General features: G+C 36.2%; 1 protein-coding gene across 1 annotated transcript in view; it reads left to right on the top strand.

Moving 5' to 3' along the window:
- The window catches only part of LRP1B (LDL receptor related protein 1B), a 368,685-nt gene that overhangs the window by 286,850 nt on the left and 65,183 nt on the right, over window positions 1-16,652 (top strand). Inside the window, exons 60-66 of the mRNA XM_088168291.1 lie at window positions 541-729; window positions 1,501-1,649; window positions 4,716-4,809; window positions 5,894-6,010; window positions 6,180-6,299; window positions 8,573-8,692; window positions 14,185-14,301. Coding sequence (XP_088024417.1) covers window positions 541-729; window positions 1,501-1,649; window positions 4,716-4,809; window positions 5,894-6,010; window positions 6,180-6,299; window positions 8,573-8,692; window positions 14,185-14,301 — 906 coding nt within the window. The remainder of the gene's footprint in view (window positions 1-540; window positions 730-1,500; window positions 1,650-4,715; window positions 4,810-5,893; window positions 6,011-6,179; window positions 6,300-8,572; window positions 8,693-14,184; window positions 14,302-16,652) is intronic.

Below are 16,652 nucleotides of genomic sequence, written 5' to 3'. Positions count from 1 at the left end.
ATAATCCATCTTACTGCAATGAATGTTTTAATGCCAATTCTTTTTAATTTTTCCTATCTATCTTGTCAATATATTTTGATGAAATAAAACGCTATTAATTGAATGAAAGGGTATTAAACACAGAACATCAGGAGATGTATATGTTATGTTCTGGATGTTTTCTAATAACTCTCATTCTATTAAAAGAGCCAATTTATATTTCTTATGCAAGGAGTAGGGAAAGTTATATTTGTTGCTTATTACTTTAAAGTTTGAAATGTCTTTAGTTTAAAATCTGGAGGTTGTTTTTTTTTTAACTTAAATTCTCTTTTCCTTAACACTGACTGGGCCAACGAATTCTAAGCAAGCAGGGCTTGTGCTCCATCCACCTTCACTGTAGCTGGTAATTAAGTAATAAAAGACCCTCTGGTGCTGGTGTGTTGTCACCATAATTATTCTCAGGAATTCCATAGCAGTTGCTCTGTCAGCCCGTGCAGTGGGGAATATTTTAGCTGGCAGTTTCCCAAGGGTGAACATTAACCTGAGCATCTTCCCTTCCAGTCCCTAATCAAGACATCCCAGGGGTGATTGCACTGACATTATTTGAAGACTACATCTACTGGACGGATGGGAAAACCAAATCCCTCAGCCGTGCCCACAAAACCTCTGGCTCAGACAGGCTGTCCCTGATCAACTCCTGGCACCCCATCACAGACATCCAGGTGTATCACTCCTACAGGCAGCCCGATGGTAATTATTCTGTCTCTGCTTTCCAAGCAGCTCATTGATGTATTTAACTGAGTAGCCACGTGCTGAAGTACTGCATGCTCATTTATCTGCAATGATTGTTTCTGTTCTGTTTCATATTGTGGAAGTTCTCAAATTATCATTTTTAAACATGAATCTGTGATTAATGTTTTAAGCACATTCGGAATTTAACAAAATGCATCTAACAAAACATTTTCAGTAGTGAAATAATTTATATGCTTAAAAATTAACACAAATACTGACTGAAAGAACAGAATTGTTCAGTTGCATTAAAGTACAAGTTACTATTTTTAAGAGGGGAGCAGTGTGTTATGAAAACTTTTAACCTGTTCTTTGAGAAGTGTTAATATTGCAGAAGAATACTGCTGGACTGAGGGAATGCCAGAGAATGTGAGTGGTATGATTGTGTCTTATCTGCTGATATCACTGTATTTGAATTGTAACTGAATGCTGTTTGGCAATTGACCTAGATAAGCTAATCTTTTCTCTCATTATATTAAAAAAAATAAAAGAAATAGAACCTTTTTCTTCCTCTCAGTATTGAACTTCCAGCCATGGTAATAATTCATTTTTGCATACAACAGAGAAAACTTAAAGGCAAAAGGAAGAGTTTGCCTCTGCGGGTTTTTGAGCTGAGGCATGGCGTTGTAAAGACACCACACGGAGCACGATTTCGTTCCCCCAGCAAGCAGACAGCCCGCAGTGTGTGCTGAGATAGGAGGCTCTGATCCACCTCCCCTCTTCTGTCCGCAGTGTCCAGACACGTGTGCTCGCTGAACAACGGTGGCTGCAGCCACCTGTGCCTGCTGGCCCCCGGCAAGCTGCACTCGTGCGCCTGCCCCACCAACTTCTACCTGGCCGCCGATAACAGGACGTGCCTGTCCAACTGCACCGCCAGCCAGGTACGCCTGTGTCTCTGCTCCTGTCCCCGCACACGGAACCCGCACCCAGCCCTGGGCAGCTGCAAACGGAGCCCAGCGCTCAGGGCTGCGCTGCGAGGCCGTGGTGGGAGACACGCTTGGCGCTGGATTTTTCTCCAGGGAGCGCAGGGCTCGCTCGCTTTCCAATGTCGGCGTCCCCGCCAGCCACCAGGACAAATGTGTAGCCATGGAAAGGTTTTTTTTTTTGTTTTTTTTTTTCCTGTCGTGAAACACGACCATGTAGCTGTGCATCTTGTTTCCGCCGCACTTAAAGGGTTAAAAGCCCTTTCCATGGCTAAATTTGGCGGTCCCGCCGAGATACATTGGGAGGTTCCACCGATGGATATTTGGAGGTCTCCACCGAGCAGCACAAATGCAGCTGCTAGAAATAAAAAAATGAAAATAGTCCATGAAAATAGCCTTGAGAAAACATTTGTCTGACAGATGAAACACAAAGTGCGTGTAACAGTGATTTGGGATGCACAAATGAATTTTGCATTAAAAAAAACCAAAAAAAAACAAGCTCAGTCCAGTTGGAAAGACTGGAAAATGATACACTTGTGTTAAAAACAATCCAATAGGTAAAATGGAAAAAAAAATTGCCAAATAAAACACGAAACTGTATTCCTTATTACTTAAAAGAAACATTTATTACTTTTTTTCTTAATGTCAGTAAAACATACTGATTTCTTATAAGATAACCACTTTGATAAAAACATTTGGATTGTTCGAACCAGACAATTAATAGGTTGATTGTTATAGTACATATGGCCTCTAAAATATTTCTAGTAGTCTGATTTTCTACTAGTTCTTTTTTGAGTTGTGCTAATGGCCTTTTACAATGTTCTAGATCATGACACATGATAATGATTTTCAGCATTAAGGAAAATGTTTTAATCCTAAATTTTAGAGAGCAGTGGCCATCTTAAAAAAAGAGGTACTGTTTCACTCAAGTAATAATCTTATTTAAGAGAAAATAATAATCTTATTTAAGAGACCTGCCCACTGCCTTTCTCTGTTTCCTTAAGATGCAAATTACTTTTAAAATGGGTAATTTCCTACCCATTTCCCCCTGCATTTAGTTCCTCAAATTTGGCTTAAAAAAAAAAAAAAAAGTACTTTTAAAAAAAATTCTTTAAGTGACATTATAAGCTTATTCCACAGTGAATTTATATGCTAACAATTGACTGAATTGCTCCATTCCAGTCTAATTAATTCAGTGGCAGTATGAATTCAAGAAATAGCATCACATCTTGGATACTTGACGAGCAATATTTTATCACTTGTGGATTCCACAGAGCAGAGAGCAGAGTTATGTAAAAGAGGCAGCTTCAGACAGGAAGTTAGAGGTTGACATTGGTTATTCATTTTTTTTTTCCAGTTTTGCAATCTGCTTACTGTTTGATAACTCATCAGTCTGATGGTGTCAGATGCAGAGATCAGGGGCAAAATTTTGTTTCTCCTTAAGATTTTCAGATGATGCTGTCAAATCAGAGCTGCTCCTATGATCTCATCATTTTTTGACAGCAGAGCCACCGTTGGCTATTTCTGATGGAATCAGATGGTCCATAAACTCATCTTGTCTCTTCAGACCATCCTGTGATGGCTCATCTGACATGAGAAATGGTTTAGTGCAAATCCCATTAGACTCTTGAACACAAAAACTCCATCCATTTAAGACCCATATGACCCTGATCCCTGATTTTGCAGGGTTTTGTCTCCTCAGTTTAGAAGGGAATGAAAGTATTTTCATAACATGTAAAACTTAGTCCCTATTTCCTGGAAATAATTTTCTGATGCCATTTTGGCAGCCTTAAGTCCCTTGTGGTGAGCAGAGCAAGTAGAAAAGACAAAGAATGGCAATTGTCTGAGTTTCTGTTTGTCTCCTGCCTTTGGCAGCCTGCTGCTGAGCCCCTGTGAGCTGCAGGGCTGTGTGGGGCTGTAACAGCTGCCCTGAATCCCAGCCTGTTACACAGCAAGTCCCTCAAAGTGGTACAGGAATGATGTAGCTTTGACTATAGGTTCCATAGCATAAATGCCTTTGAAACCCTAATTTTTCTTGGCAGAAAAGATAAACTGAGCTAAGGCACCAAATTTAATATACCATTTAAATACAGCTTTATTGAATAATCAGTGATTTTCAAAATGTGAAGAAAAGGCTGCCAAGCGACAGAAAATTGTCTTGCCCTTCTAAACTTTTTGGCTTCCTTCTTTTCTGTGTTCATAGAGACACCAGGTAGGGAAACCAACATTTCTTAAAAACTGGCTGCTAATCTACCCAGATTTTTCTTCCTGACCTGAGCCACATAATGTACTCAGCTTTTAGGTTTAGCCCCAGAAAATTACATCAATTTGTATTGCTTGTTTTGTTTGCATTCCTCTCTCAGTCAGAACAAAGGTACAGTCACCTGAGTAGAGAGTAAATGCCCAGCCTTCTTACAAAGGATTATTCATTTTTTTCCTACACGTTTTATCCTTTTAAAAGTCTGGAAGGCTTTACATTTGGTTTGTTCATTTAATTCAAACAATGTAAGCAATACTGTACACAATACCACACATTAAGGCTCTTTTCTGTAACTGTGGGTGTTTGGTTTTGTCTGGAAAAATGATGTTGTCTGCTTCAACAGTCTACAAAAACTGAGAATTGAAGTGTTTGCTTTGAGTAAGACCTTCAAGAATGAAATCACAGAATGCAGCAAAATGCAATGAGCAGTTTGTGTTGGGGCATTAAAATCCAGCATAACACAATCATTGAAACTACAGTGATTTTTGTCACTTTGGCAACCTCAGAGCCGAACACCTCTAAATAAAAATAATAATAAAAAAAAAACAACAACAAACAATATTTAAAATACAAGTTTTGTAACATTTACAGCCAGAAATTATCAATGCAACTATGCCTCAGGCAGCAAAGCTGATTTTCAAAAACTGCGCTATTCCTGCTGATTTTCAAAAACCGCGCTGTTCCTGCTTCTAAATAAGTAAGAAAACAAATAAATAAATATTAACACGAAATCTTTTCCTCCTGCTGGCCTCTCCTGTCTGCAGTTCCGTTGCAAAACCGACAAGTGCATCCCGTTCTGGTGGAAGTGTGACACGGTGGATGACTGCGGGGACGGCTCCGACGAGCCCGCCGAGTGCCGTAAGTGCGCGCCGCCCTTGGTGTCCAGCTCAAACACAACACTTCATAAAATAAGTTTAAAAAGGGGATTTTTTTTTTTTTTTTTACACTTTTGTGTGCAACACTCTTTTATGTCCCTCGGTCTCAGAGTCTTTTAAGGTCTTTGAAAATTATATGTATTTTTCATCTTTCAAAGCTTTGCTTCATCGCGGTTGTGTTGTCGCTAAAGATTTTAATTTTGAAGCTGTGCTCTGAGGTTGTGGAATTCTTTGCATAAATACAAAATTCTGACAGGTTTATTTGGGTTTTTTTTTCCTGTGTAATAAAAATGTGGGATTCTAATCTCATTTGCTTGTGTTTTGTTGCAATTATAGAAGTTTAGATACACATTATTATTTACTGCAGCTTTCTGAGCAACAACAGTGTTCTCTCTGTGATCCTTGCTTTCTCCTCCCTTCAGCTTATATTAAAAAAAAAATGTTTTAAGTGTTCTACAATCTTATGGTTAATTAACAGTTAATTTGATTTTTTTGTATTGAAATCTCTCATCCTTTTTTATAATTTTATAATTAGTTCTCTTTTCCTGCTGCAGAGGCCTCTGAAGCAAATTTTAACATATGTAATCATTGTACATAAGTTTTTAATTTAAACTAGTCTGTGTTTGTATATAATATTACTATAGAGGTACATAATTGCTCGTTACTTCTAATGACAGTGGCTGGAGAAGGAACAATGTTAGGCCTTTCTTGGGAAATAGAATTACAGTGGGATAAGGAGTTTCTTAAAAGCAGACTTGAACTCAAGCATTTAGATCCAAAATTGCAGGTCTCTGTTGAGCCTTTGGTAAGCTTCAACCTGCAGGGGTTTCTCACTCTGTATCATTAGCACTGTAACTAGAGCTGCACAAATTAAAGATATCAGACTTTGAAATTAGTCTTGCAATCATATGTATACCTTGTAATTACTAATATATACTCAGATTGAGATTATAAAGGAGATAACAGGTCTGTAGGTATTTTTGATTAGTCCATGGGGTAAGAACAGCCATAGTGAGACTTTAACCATTCCTCTGGTAGTATTCATAAGCAGTTTTGTCTTTTCCCAGCGGAATTCAGATGTCAGCCAGGACGGTTCCAGTGTGGCACTGGGCTTTGTGCTCTTCCAGCCTTTATCTGTGATGGAGAGAACGACTGTGGGGACAATTCTGATGAGCTGAACTGTGGTAGGTGCTTGCATACACTGCAGGCTTCAGAAACAGGCCAAACTGGTTTAAATGTCATATTTCATACTCTGTCAACAAGCAGCATTTTTCTTCATGACCTTTGAAGTTTTGAATCTTTTCAACTTTTAATCATATTAACTTGTTATTTTTATTTTCTTTTAATTTACAGACACACACGTGTGTCTGTCTGGCCAATTCAAGTGCACAAAGAACCAGAAGTGTATCCCAATAAACCTGAGATGCAATGGCCAGGATGACTGTGGTGATGAAGAGGATGAAAGAGACTGTCGTAAGTTATGCTTAGAGAATTTTGCTCTGTAGCTGTTTTTACACAGAGAACTGGAGTAAAACACCGTAAATGTCTTCAATCTAAAATAATTTGAGAACGTGCAAACAGTTAATTCACAGGACTGTGTGCAATGCTTCATATGCAAAAGAGAAAACTAAAATGCCATTTATTAACCCCAAATTTAAAGTCATTGCAAAGAAGAGAGGGATATAAACAATTTCAGGCATTTAATTAGGTTTTTGACTGAGGTTGAAACACATATTTGACTCTTAACCACCTCACAAATGATTCATCTTCCTGAGGCTTTCATCTGCCATGCCTTGCAGCAATGCATTTCAATGGAAAAAGGTGTTTTTCAGAATCTTTTGTTGGAAAAGCTGTAGGTCCAAAACTCCTTCTACATCCCTTTTCTTTCATTGATTTTTTTTTAACCTTTTCTATTCCTCTTTCTCTGGAGATTTCATTAATTTATCTATTTAACTGGATTTCCATTTGCTCAGCTTTTAATGCAACTTTTCATACATTTATTTTCACTTTACATTTCTTTAGGTGAAGAAAATATTTTCAGGTTTATAATGGAAATTTGTTGAATAAGTTTGTGTCTTTGATAATTTTGTAACAAAGATGATGGGGCTGCCTTGAAATGCAGCTCTGTCTTTTATTCATTTCGCTGCTTACATCTGCTGCTGATCTGGGCTGCTTGTTCTGGATCAGCTTTCTCAAGGTTTGCATGTGCTGCATTTCTGCAAAGAACAAATCCTTCTCCAAGGGGAGAAGGGTTGCTAAGGATAGAAATGCTTTGTTGATGGTCGTGTTTAATGGCTGTCTTCCAAACTGCTCAGGAGAGATCTAAATACAAGTTTTACAGAAACATTTGATGTGGATTTGCACACTGAGTTTCCTTAAAAACTGATTAAGAGGATCAGGTAAACTCCTGTGAAAGATTAGGGAGATTATTTTTTTTTTCCTTGGGAAGAACTGCACATGGTATGTGGAAGATTCCCAAAAACCTTGAGGTGTAGCTGGCAGAAGTTAAATCAGAGCAGCAGAGTCTACAGCTCAGGGACTGTGAGTTCATATTGACTTGGGCTCTTGGCCCAGGACAAGTAACAGGTGAGATTCTCTCTCACTCTAATATCACCAGTCTGGGATCCATAAAATACTTTTTTTTTTTTCAGCTGCCACTGTTGTGTTTTGCTTACCAGGTAACATTTTCAAAGTCACATTTCACTCTGATGGCTTTCCTTATGTACAAGGAAGGTCATTGTGCAGGTCTTTCTTGTAAAGCACTGTGAAATCCCCTGGTGAGGATCAGATTTGTTGTAGTTCCATACCCAAGTGTATGGAAATGTGACGCTGAGAGGAATAACAAGAAACCAACTTTTTTAACTAAAATTTTTCATCTTGTCAAACCCAAGAAACAAGAATGATATCAGGGAGCAAATTGTTATCCAACAGGGGTAGGAAAGTTTTTTGAAAGCACTACAGAATTCTTTAGGTAAAGCTGGGATAGACATTCATGTGAGAGAACCTTATCAAAGATTTCTTGTTTTCCCCTATGGTCAATTCAGTTTAAAATTATTTGGAGTACATATACTCAACTCTAAAGAACATCTAGAATCATGTATGTGCACTGAGGACCTGTTTTCTTTTAAATGGCTCTTCTAAGGTTAATGCAGTTTAACTTAAAGAATCCTTAAAGAATAGGCTGAAAGCTCAGCTGCATCTTTGCATCTTTTTCTTGCTGCAGGATTCATTCAAAAATTGTTGCTCTAAACTGATAAAATGATTTGTCAAACTTTTCTCAACATTTACCCAGTTTGACAGATCACAGAATTTCACAGAAATCGTGCATAATTTTGATTCCATTTTTGATCAAAACATCCAGAGCTGCTTTAGTCTTATAAACTGACTCAGAATTTATAACTAGAATTTATAACTGTCATTTTAGAAAGTTAAGGAAAAGAACTTGTCTTGATTTTTGCTAAAGTGATTTGATTTGATGTCTCTTTGCTGTTAGAAAAATATCACAATAGATACTTTGTTTGTTATATTTGTTTTACCTTAATGTTTATATAAAATAATATATAGGAAAATTACTAAACTAGAAACAATATAAACCTGAATGCTTTTTTCTTACAGATATTACATAAATTATGCTAGAGAGATCCAATTTCTGATTCTTAAATACTTAATTTTTCTTTTCTTTAAAAGATATATTTTTAATATCAACGGAATTTTCTAATTTTGATCTGGAATGCTTTTGTTTAAAGCTGAAAACAGTTGTTCTCCAGACCACTTCCAGTGTAAAACAACCAAACACTGCATTTCCAAGCTGTGGGTGTGTGATGAAGACCCAGATTGTGCAGATGGGTCAGATGAAGCAAACTGTGGTGAGTATGCCAGTAGTTGTGAATCTGTTGCTGTGGTTTGACATTGTTTTAGCAAAAGGAAATAATCATCCCACTTTTTATGTCCTCTTTCAGTTCCTATCTGTTAGGATATCTGTTATTCCTAACTGAATCTATTCAGTTCTTATTGAATGGCAATCTCTGTATGAGTAGTTCATAAAATTCCTATTGTACCACTTCTTTATTGGCAGGAGCTGCAAATGAGGCTCTCATTTGGCATTTAGAGTCAGAGAAGTGGCACAGAATGTAGTGGCTGTCATAGGATACGGTGACATTCTTTATTTTTCTGTCAGTGTTATCCAGTTTCTGTCAGTTCAGCCTGCACTTTATTGCTGCTGAAGTTCATAAATAGTGAAAATACAATAATTTGCAAATCCTGCTAGTTAAGACTGATGGTATAGAAAGGTTCAGAGCAGTTTCAAACTTGACATGGCCAACTTCTTCGTGTGAGCTCCAGGGAGTTACAAGTCAGCTCTTATTGTTGCAATTAGAGAAAATAATAAATATAAATATCCAGCCTGGGAAATGGATCACAGACAATCAGAGGCAGAGTAAGTGGGTCAGTACTGCTGGAAAATCCCTGAAGATGGGTGTCAATGCAAGACACACACTAACCATGTGCAGAAACACTTGTGAAACTTCCAAGACTGGTCTATAAAGGAAAATACAGAAAAAATATTCTGAGGTGGAAGAGAGCAAGACAAATATGGAACATTTAAAGCTCTCACCATTATTCATCCACACATCAGTGAATGGTTTGATGAAACACCTGTGTCTGGACAGGTTTATCTCTGGGACACAGAGTAACAGAACTACAAGGCTGCAGTCAAGGACAAAGCACTGAGCTGCTTTTCCATGGATGTGTTTCAAATAATTGGCACATGAGTGTATATAAAAATTCTAAAGGTGGGAAATATGCCTGGGAAAATGAACTTTCTCAACACTGGAAATCATTGTGTGAATTGCCAGGATGGGGAAAATAATTACTCCTATCAACTGGTGAGAAGTTTACAGTCCAAGGAATCATTTGTCTTGAAGAAACAGTGAATGCAAAGGAGATGAAGCTTCGTATCCACTTCTGGGCTCTGACTGAAGCAGCCCTGCCCTGCTGACTTTCTGAACTATGTCACAGCTACTTTCTCCTCCACCATTCCACATCACCTGGATCTCCAACATGCTGTGGCTTTCCAATTGGGACAGCATTCCAAGCTTCCAAATTGTGGATTCACATTTTGGCCAGCCTGTGGACACACAACTGATGCGGCAAAAATGGTTGTAAAATAATTCATCTAGTAATATCTTCAAGTCACAATTTATTTTTTTTTAAGAGAAAAATAAATAAAACTGATAGTAAGTTGGAAAAAATGTGTTTAAAATAAGTATTTTTCTCTGAACCATCATTTTACAATAGAAAGAATAGAAATTACTCTAATGACTAAAAATTATGGAGAAGCAATGTGTGCAATCCCAAGCTCAACAGGTTTTTTTAAATCACAAGAATAAAGCTGGAGGTGTTGGCTCATGTCTGAGACTCATCTTGACTTTTGTCCTGTCTCTGGCAGTGAGTGTCTAGGGAGGAATATGTGAGCAAACTTCCCTGGGATACCCTTCCAGCCTCTAACAACCTGAGAATCAGAGATATTGTCAATCAAATATGTCTCTGTATACAATTATTCATCATAGATTTCACACTCTTTTAGCCTTTGTGAAGTTTTCACAATATACTGCAGCCAAGTGTTCCACAGCTTAACCACCCTTCCCTGAAAAAACACCCACATCTTTATTTTTAATCTCCTGGCTGCATACACTGCTCTTGGGTTTTGTGTTGAAGGAGACAGAATAGTTTATCCATAGTCACAATTTCTGTGCCAAACTCGGTTGAGTACACATGGAACAGCTAAACCTTGACAAGAACAGGGTGTGTTTGAACATATTTTGAAGTTTTCCATATTTTTAGTATTTGAAATATGGTTAAATGACCTTACAATGGCAGTAGTTTCAACACAGTTTTGTCTTCTGCATTTGTTTTTCAAGTTAAAGATTGTTATTTTTATGGACAGAATTTGATAGAATTAAATTCTAAAGCTTCAGGCTGAGTATAAAAAGGATCTAAATATGTTGATGTAACACTAATTTGTTATTGTTTGGAGTTTTTTTCTAAAATGCCTGCAATGCAAAACTAGTGTAAAATAATCTGTTTTTGCTTGAGTGCTGCACAGCCATATGTATTTTGCTTAGTCAGCTTCTGCTGTGTGTTATTGGAGATATTACACTGAGTATATTTGCTGGAAGCAGTGTAAATGTATTTAGTCTTCTGTGGTTGCTTTGCAGCTCAGACAGTTGAGGTAGAATCAGGAATTTTGTGTTTCTTTAGGAGTGTCTGGTGGTTCTCAGAGAACAGGAGGTAGAGTTAATTAGTGCTAACTGTCCAGGCAATTAAAGAAAGCCATTAGATTATGCTAATCCTTGCTCACAACTTTGATGCTTTACATCAAAATGGACCAGTCTGAGAATCTGAAGAAAGCTGTGTGTGGTCTTGGAAAGTGATTTTAAGTGATGTGTGTTTCAGGTCTTTATTTTCCTGATGCATCAACATTAGCATGACTGCTCTCTGCCTTCTCACTTTTTACATATTAATTTTATTTTTAGCTGTGAGAGTAATAGATTAGGTTTTTTTCCTAATGATAAGAATCTTTTCTTTGAGGTACTCGAAGGATGCATTATATAAATTTAAACTTCCTTTAAAGGGCTTAAAATTTCCTGTATCCAGCATAGGTGACAGACTGCCACGCTCTAGGACAGCCAGCTGATCCTGGATCAAAAGCAAATTCCTTTTGATTTTGCATTTTATCCCACTCACACACACACAAATGCACACACGTGAAAATCTGTGGATTTAAAATCCCCGAAGAAGAGCAATGCATACAATTAGTGGTTTCATTCACAGGGATTGATATTTGAATCAAAATGCTTTTAGGGTGCATATGGGATTTTTTTGCCTTGTTTTGTTTCTGTTTCTCCATTTAAGCCTTCATCCTGTTTTCCTCATGCTAATTTAGAAGTATTTCTAAAATAAAATCCTAGTTTTGTATGCATAAAAAAGTGAACCCCAACGCACCAGCAGCTGCCTCAGGCAATCACACAAATTTCTAAGGGAGGGCTGTGCTTGTTACAGTAGGTCAGAGATTCTCTTAATAACAATTTGAAGAGAGCAATATGAAAATAGAGTTATCAGTGCTTGCTTCTTTGCCTTTGCAGCATTTCTATCTGAACTCTCACACTTTAAGATGGTCTCATTTTAAGAAAAATGAGAAAGCAATTTAGTGTTGAAGGCAGAGATGACAAAATGTGTGTGAGCCCCTGTGTGTTTTTCATGGTTCCACAATTCCCAATAAATAAGGTCAAGCACTGTTTCCTTTGAGGTGAATGAATCCATCATTCTCAAAGACCAGATAATTGTACACAACTTTCCCAAATTTTCCTCTTTGTTCTGCTATCCCAGTGTTTTCTTCAGTTCTCATTCATGTGAAGAAAAAAATACAAGACAAGCAAATCTGGTTTGTAAGACATTGTCAGCTGTAAGCTGCTACACAAGATCATTCAACCCAGAGGAAAAATAAAGTTTTCAGATTAGTGAAGAAGGGAGAGTATTACAAACATGCAAAATATTTTGTATTTTAAAAAATTATATTTTATGTTTGGTAGGAATAGAGTATGAAGAGGAAGATTAACATTCAAGTAGCAATCAGAGATTAAGTTTTGATAAATTAAAAAAATCTAGATTTTCGTCACATTTATAGAAAAGGAAAGGCTACAAACTGGATTTAGCATGCTTGAGAACTAAATAAATCTTTATGAAGATTAAGAAAAGATATATTGCATGTTCAAGTAACTGAAATGAATGGGTGTCATCTCTGGCTTCTGTGTATTACTGATTAGATCTTGGTATTTCTGCTGAATGTGGAAGGATAAATAGGATATTTATATATTGCTGTGATGTTATCTGTCATTAGTGTTACAACTCATTTTGTGGGCAAATACTCTAGTGGGAGATTGCAGACTTTACTGGAAGTATTTTAATAATCATAGGATGGATTTCAGGATTGAAACTTTGTCCTTTGCAGAGCTACAGAATGAAAATACAAGAGTGTAATGAGTTTGGGAGGAATATTTTTATGTTTTGTAATGTTAACTATTTTTAATTGTTTGCCAGTGTAAGTATTTTAAATATCGTGATCAAAGTATCATAGACTGCAATATTGAAAAATATAATGGAAAAAGTACTTTGGGAGAAAACTTCTTTAAGTTGTGACATTGGCAGAGAATAAGGAACAAACACAAAAGGCAGAATTGCAGTGACCAGATTTTTGAGTGCACACAACTGAGCTGCAACACCAGCATTGATACTCAAATGTGGTTTTATCAGTCTGGTTCCAGAGCCACACCTAAACCAGCAGAGGAAATGCAGCAATTTGGCCCCTGGCATCAAATTAACACCTCTGATTTGTGGTTCAGCAGCAGAGGAATTGGGTTGGTGGAAGCTGCTGCTTCTGTCAGTCATTAGCAGCCCTTGGGTTGCCATGAGAGCAGAGTGAAGCTGCTCTGACATGTTATGACTTTGCCTAACAGAAATTTAAAAATTTCCTAGTGCAATATCACAGTGACACGTAATTTTAAATATGTCATTGAGGATTTTACAAAGCAAACTTTTTTTTTTTCTCCCCCAACGAAAATGTCACTGATAACTTTTTAATTTAATTCATTTCATCTCAGTCCTTAGAAGCTGAACAAACTATTCAAGAATTGCTCACAGAAAACACCGAGGCAGCTCCTTCCTGCTGGAGGAGTTCAGTGTGTTCATGTATCTCTAAGAGGCTTTGCTTCCAATGCTCCTCTGCAAATAGAAAAGCTCATTGAAAATACAAAACATGAAGGAAATTTCCCTCAGTTTAGCATTAAAGGTTTTTTAATGTTTTAACTCATACGAATAGCATCCAGTCCAGTCCATCAGTAGGTAAAAATTTAAATCCTAAATCCTGTCCTAATTTTTCATATGTAAAAATAACTTTTAAGAAATATGTATTTTGTACATTTTAAAATCAGTATTCTAGTGGTTTACTGTGATCTGATCATTTTTAGAGCAATCTTAGAGATAAATTCAAGGAAAAGTTAATTGAGCCCTTGAGATTCAGTGCACTAATACCCTCTCTTGTGACCCCTTCTGAAGTTTATATTTTTTTTCACTTTATATGACAGTTTACACACTGCCTATTTTAATTTCATCACATTTAAGATTAAGGTATGAATGTATAAATAGAAGCTTAAAGACTCTTATCAGAAATAAATTATTCCTGAAAGTAACACTTCAAATATTATGGTTACTCATCCTTAAATGTATCCAGTAACATTATCATGTATTTAGTATTTTGACTCTTTGTTTGCAATGATGTAAATATTATTCACCTTAATTACAGATAAAAAAACTTGTGGACCTCATGAGTTCCAGTGCAAAAACAACAACTGCATTCCAGATCACTGGAGATGTGACAGCCAGAATGATTGTGGAGATAATTCTGATGAAGAAAACTGTAGTAAGTAGCTTTTACCTTGATCCATGTTGAACAGAGTCAGATTAGCAATATGCAAAGTTTGAATTTTTATAAATTTGAATTTTTATAAAACACACGTGTATTTTCATTCAACACCCTCTGATCTGCTGAAAATCTGTTGACAACAGTTGAAAATGTCCCTTGCTGTAATTTTCCAATTCTGTTCACACTTATAAAGAGCTGTATCAGTTATGAAAAAAATGCCTGACCTCCAACTGCTCAATAATCTGATGAATTAAAAATAAATATTGCAATTAGTTTACCTTTGTCAGTTAGTTGCATATCAAATTTCTTATCTCTGAAAAAGTATCGTAAACAATATTCAGAAGTAAAGTGTTAAGAATTTGTTAACAAGGAATTTTGATCAAACACTACCTGCTCATTATATTAATTCTGTTCCTGAGATGATTTGCCTTGTTTCATGTCGAGAAGTCAATTTCTATAGCATTTAATTGCATTGAGAGGTAGATATAGTTATTCAAAGTGGCTCAGTTACCCAATTCTCTCCTACCCATGAGGAACCTAAAGGCCTAATAAATCTCTGTAATACCACTTTCAGGGAGTTCATTTCCATCTGGTCCTCAGGAAAATGAAAATCTGTAAAATGAAAAATTTGTAATATTTTTATCAAATAATTATAGCCTTTATAAAATATTTCAAGAAGGACATTCCCTAAATAGTTCTGAAGTGCCTTCTCTTGACAATTGCTGTGTTTCTTTCCTTTTTACTCAGAAGTGCACTAAGTTAATATCTTTTTCTTGCACATAATCTTGAATACACATTCCTGATTGTATATCATGAGTGTATGTTTAGTATCTTCAAGGTGATCATCTAGAAAGCTTAATAAATTAGAATTCCTAATGCTGAGTAAATGCTGCTGCCCCTTTCTCCAGTTCAAGGTGTGGTGCCCATAGGTACAGAGTGTCTCATTCAGCCTGGGAGGTTAAAGTGGATTTATCTGCCTGGTAATTACCACCTGCATTTGAAAATGTTGTGAGTTTTATTACTGCAAGCAGTAGTGCTGTGGTTTTCATATGCATGTGTTGCATAAAAAAGGGAAAATGTGGTGTGGCTCAGTAATCACTCAGAACCTTTTGTGATTATGCCCCAGGGACGTTGGCACACAGAAGCTTTTCTTAGTTTTGTGGAAGATTTTACTTAGGAATTGATTATTAGTGTCAGTTTTCTGTATTACAAGTAGCAAGAAATTATTTTATGTTCTTTTGTTCTCACTGAAATCAAATAGAGAGTCATAGTTTTGCTGTGGTGCTGTTAATATTCAGGACTGGGCAGTCTGTTGAAAATTTGGGAAAAAAAAAGGCAACTAAACAAAAACTTCCACAAAATATTATTCCTGTTTGCAAAGTAAGTGTTGAGTATCATATTTGGAATTAGCCATGTCTATGACCCAACAGTAATAATTATCTTCCTTAAAGTTCAGGTCATCATACTACAAAGTGATATTAAAATGTTCAAATAATGAGAGAGAAGTAATCTGAAGTTAAAAAAGAAAATTAAATTAACTGGTTTTGTGTCCATATCAATAGCTAAGTTAAACATTCAGTCCTTGGTTGTTCTCTGGACTTGAAGATGAATAAATCTGGAATTAATTCTAATGGATGGAATTAGTGAGTTGAGAGTACCCAGATAGATATAGAAGGTGAATTAAACTAAAGGGTGTCAGTTTTTTTAAATTTACTTTTGCTTGTCAAATGCATACTTAAATTCTAGCTATAGACTCTGCTGTTTAAATTAAACACAGTAGGCTGGCACAGTTTTAAAATCCAAAATCTCGGAAGCACTGGGACAGTGCATAATACTGTTCTGCTGTTTGAAATAGTTATATAAAATTTTTATAGACCATCAAGCCACTTACAGAATAAAGTGTAATGAAACAAATATATATGAAATTAGAACTTCAAAAGCATTTGACAAAATATGTTGCATTGCAGAGTGAGATAAATTGTTCATGGCATCCATGAATATAATATACAAAGAACTGTCAGGGAACTATATCAGAAAATGAGTTGTTTCTCAAGAATGCAGAATGAATTCACTGAATTATAGAAATTCAGCTCAAGCATTTACACTTTTCTATATAGTTTCTTCATATGCAAAAAATTCATTCTTCTGGTCATATCATAAGTGAAACAATACTTGTTAAAAAAACCAAACCTGTATGGGTATGAAAAATTATTAGTGCTGTCATGCAAATCATTGTGCTCATTAAGACTTCATTGTTTAGCTCTATTTGTCTTACAGTCTATTGTTTTTTAACTATATTTGGACAATGTGAAATAAGAGTTATTAGCGTGGATATTGGTACATAATAA

This window comes from Sturnus vulgaris, chromosome 7 (assembly GCF_052056855.1).
Source record: "Sturnus vulgaris isolate bStuVul1 chromosome 7, bStuVul1.hap1, whole genome shotgun sequence".
In the NCBI taxonomy this organism is placed as follows: Eukaryota; Metazoa; Chordata; class Aves; order Passeriformes; family Sturnidae; genus Sturnus; species Sturnus vulgaris.
The sequence above is the reverse complement of the archived record's forward strand: the minus strand, read 5'-3'. Positions and strand labels throughout refer to the sequence as shown.